Raw genomic sequence first — 1709 nt, forward strand, 5'->3', positions numbered from 1 at the left:
AAACAGCCGCAAAAAGCAAGGACGGCCACCGCATTCTTTACGTATATTTGTGCAGAGTCGCATGGTATATAAATACATAAGAGACCCTCGCAGAGACTAAGCCAAATGCGCACCGTCGTGCACTAAACGGACGAAGGAGTCAGCAGTCGTCTCGTACAGTAATAACTCAAAAAAGAAACGTCCCCACTTAAATAGCGCCTCACACCCGTAAAGAAACGCGGGGCCAATGAAACAAAACAAAAAACATGCACACAAAGCCTAAAAAAGCAAGCACAGAAAGAAAAAAAACACGGGCGAACATTCACAGGATCCACCACATGTATTGAGGGGCCCGTGACGTCCGCGTCCCCTCAGCGAGGGCATGCGCACACACGAAGAGGTGCAGCGCCCAAAACAGCAAGCACAGAAAGCAAGAAAATTAAATTAAATTACTTTCAAATCCCAATGGAACTCAGCACGCCTCTTACACACGGCATTGCCGGGGCGATGCCGCCTAACACACGAAGAGGCAACTATAAAAAGCAAAAAAAAATGTATTTAAAAGAGAGATCTTCCTGCGGCACGCAAAAGATTGATCGGAGTGACGTAAGACCAAAGTTCATCGTGAAAGCAAATTATATTAGTTTGGCCCTCGTCCTCCCTTGGCGCACACCGTTTCACACGAGCGCAGACACAAATGTCAGCAGCAGCAGCAGCAGCAGCGACAGCGGTGTACGCGCCCACGCAGTGATGACGTCGCTGCCGTCCGCCTCACCGGCAATGCGCCTATGTGTACTGCTGTGCGTGGTGTTAGAGGGAGCAGCGGCGGGAATCAACTTTTTCTCCGCGTCCACACCACCGCCTGCCACGCCCGGCGGCCGCGGTGTCTCGGGTGCTTGTGGCAGTCCAGGCGAGTCACCACCAGCGGAGTCTTCAATGGGCGGAGTTTCAACGCCAGGGGTCGCAGCTTCTGCGCCTGAAGGCAAAGTGGGCGTTGCTTCTCTGGGTCGTGCGACCTCACCCTTTGACGGGACCTGTGGACCGCTTTGGCTCTTCACGACTTGCCCCTCTTCTTCTGAAGGTGCATCCGCATCTCCACCTCCTGTTGCCGCCTCACCGGCTCTCGTTCCTTCACTCCCACCATTGTGCTCCGTCCCAGCCTCGTTGTCACCTGACGCCTTTGATTGCAGGGCATTATTCCCTCGTTCTGTTGCACCACTGCCGCTCTGCGTTGTCATTGTTGACGGGGAAGCGGGGCTCTCAGCATTTTTTTGACCCGGCACAACCGACTGCGATGAACCTTCAGAAAGAGTAGGTGAAACTGCAACAGAAGACCGCGTGTCTTTCCCCACGTTTTTCTGCCACCACTTCTCCATCGTTGTTGGATCAATAAAACTGATGTTGATGGTGAAAACTGCGTCACTTTCAAAACCTTTGCCCTGACAGTTTCCGTCGCCCATTTTGCAAATCATGGCATTTAAACCGGAAGATGATTCAGAGCAGTTATACCACAAATCTTTCCCAATGGGTCGCCACCGGCTTACATTTACATCTGCACACGCCGCTTCAACCTGCACCACCTCCTCCTTCTCCGCCGCACTCGCACCCAACAAACTACAGCACAGCGCAAGTGCCAACAGGACGCACGCCACACCGCACCTCATCGTCGTCATTGTGAGTAGAGTCGCTTAGCGGTGCAAAGCTGATCTACGAGGCGGTGGAGGAGAGAC

At 53.1% G+C, this 1709-nt stretch overlaps 2 protein-coding genes across 2 annotated transcripts in view, besides 1 other annotated feature; both read right to left on the reverse strand.

Annotated features, from left to right (window-relative positions):
• The first annotated feature begins 229 nt into the window (after window positions 1-229).
• Window positions 230-287: a sequence feature (A-rich).
• Window positions 288-656: 369 nt separating this feature from the next.
• On the reverse strand, window positions 657-1643 carry TraAM80_07690 (90 kDa surface protein; the record flags this gene model as incomplete). The annotated part of the gene is made up of 1 exon (XM_029384471.1): window positions 657-1643. The coding sequence occupies one exon, from the start codon at window positions 1641-1643 to the stop codon at window positions 657-659; it is 987 nt and encodes a 328-aa protein (XP_029235685.1).
• Window positions 1644-1686: 43 nt separating this feature from the next.
• TraAM80_07691 (mucin-like glycoprotein) overlaps window positions 1687-1709 on the reverse strand; it is a gene marked incomplete at both ends in the record, with an annotated part of 1182 nt that continues 1159 nt past the window's right edge. Inside the window, one exon of the mRNA XM_029384472.1 lies at window positions 1687-1709. This exon is cut by the window's right edge and continues 1159 nt beyond it. Within this exon, the coding sequence (XP_029235686.1) occupies window positions 1687-1709 (23 nt within the window).

Source organism: Trypanosoma rangeli, assembly GCF_003719475.1.
Source record: "Trypanosoma rangeli strain AM80 chromosome Unknown Tra_15.4_contig_00333, whole genome shotgun sequence".
Taxonomy (NCBI): domain Eukaryota; phylum Euglenozoa; class Kinetoplastea; order Trypanosomatida; family Trypanosomatidae; genus Trypanosoma; species Trypanosoma rangeli.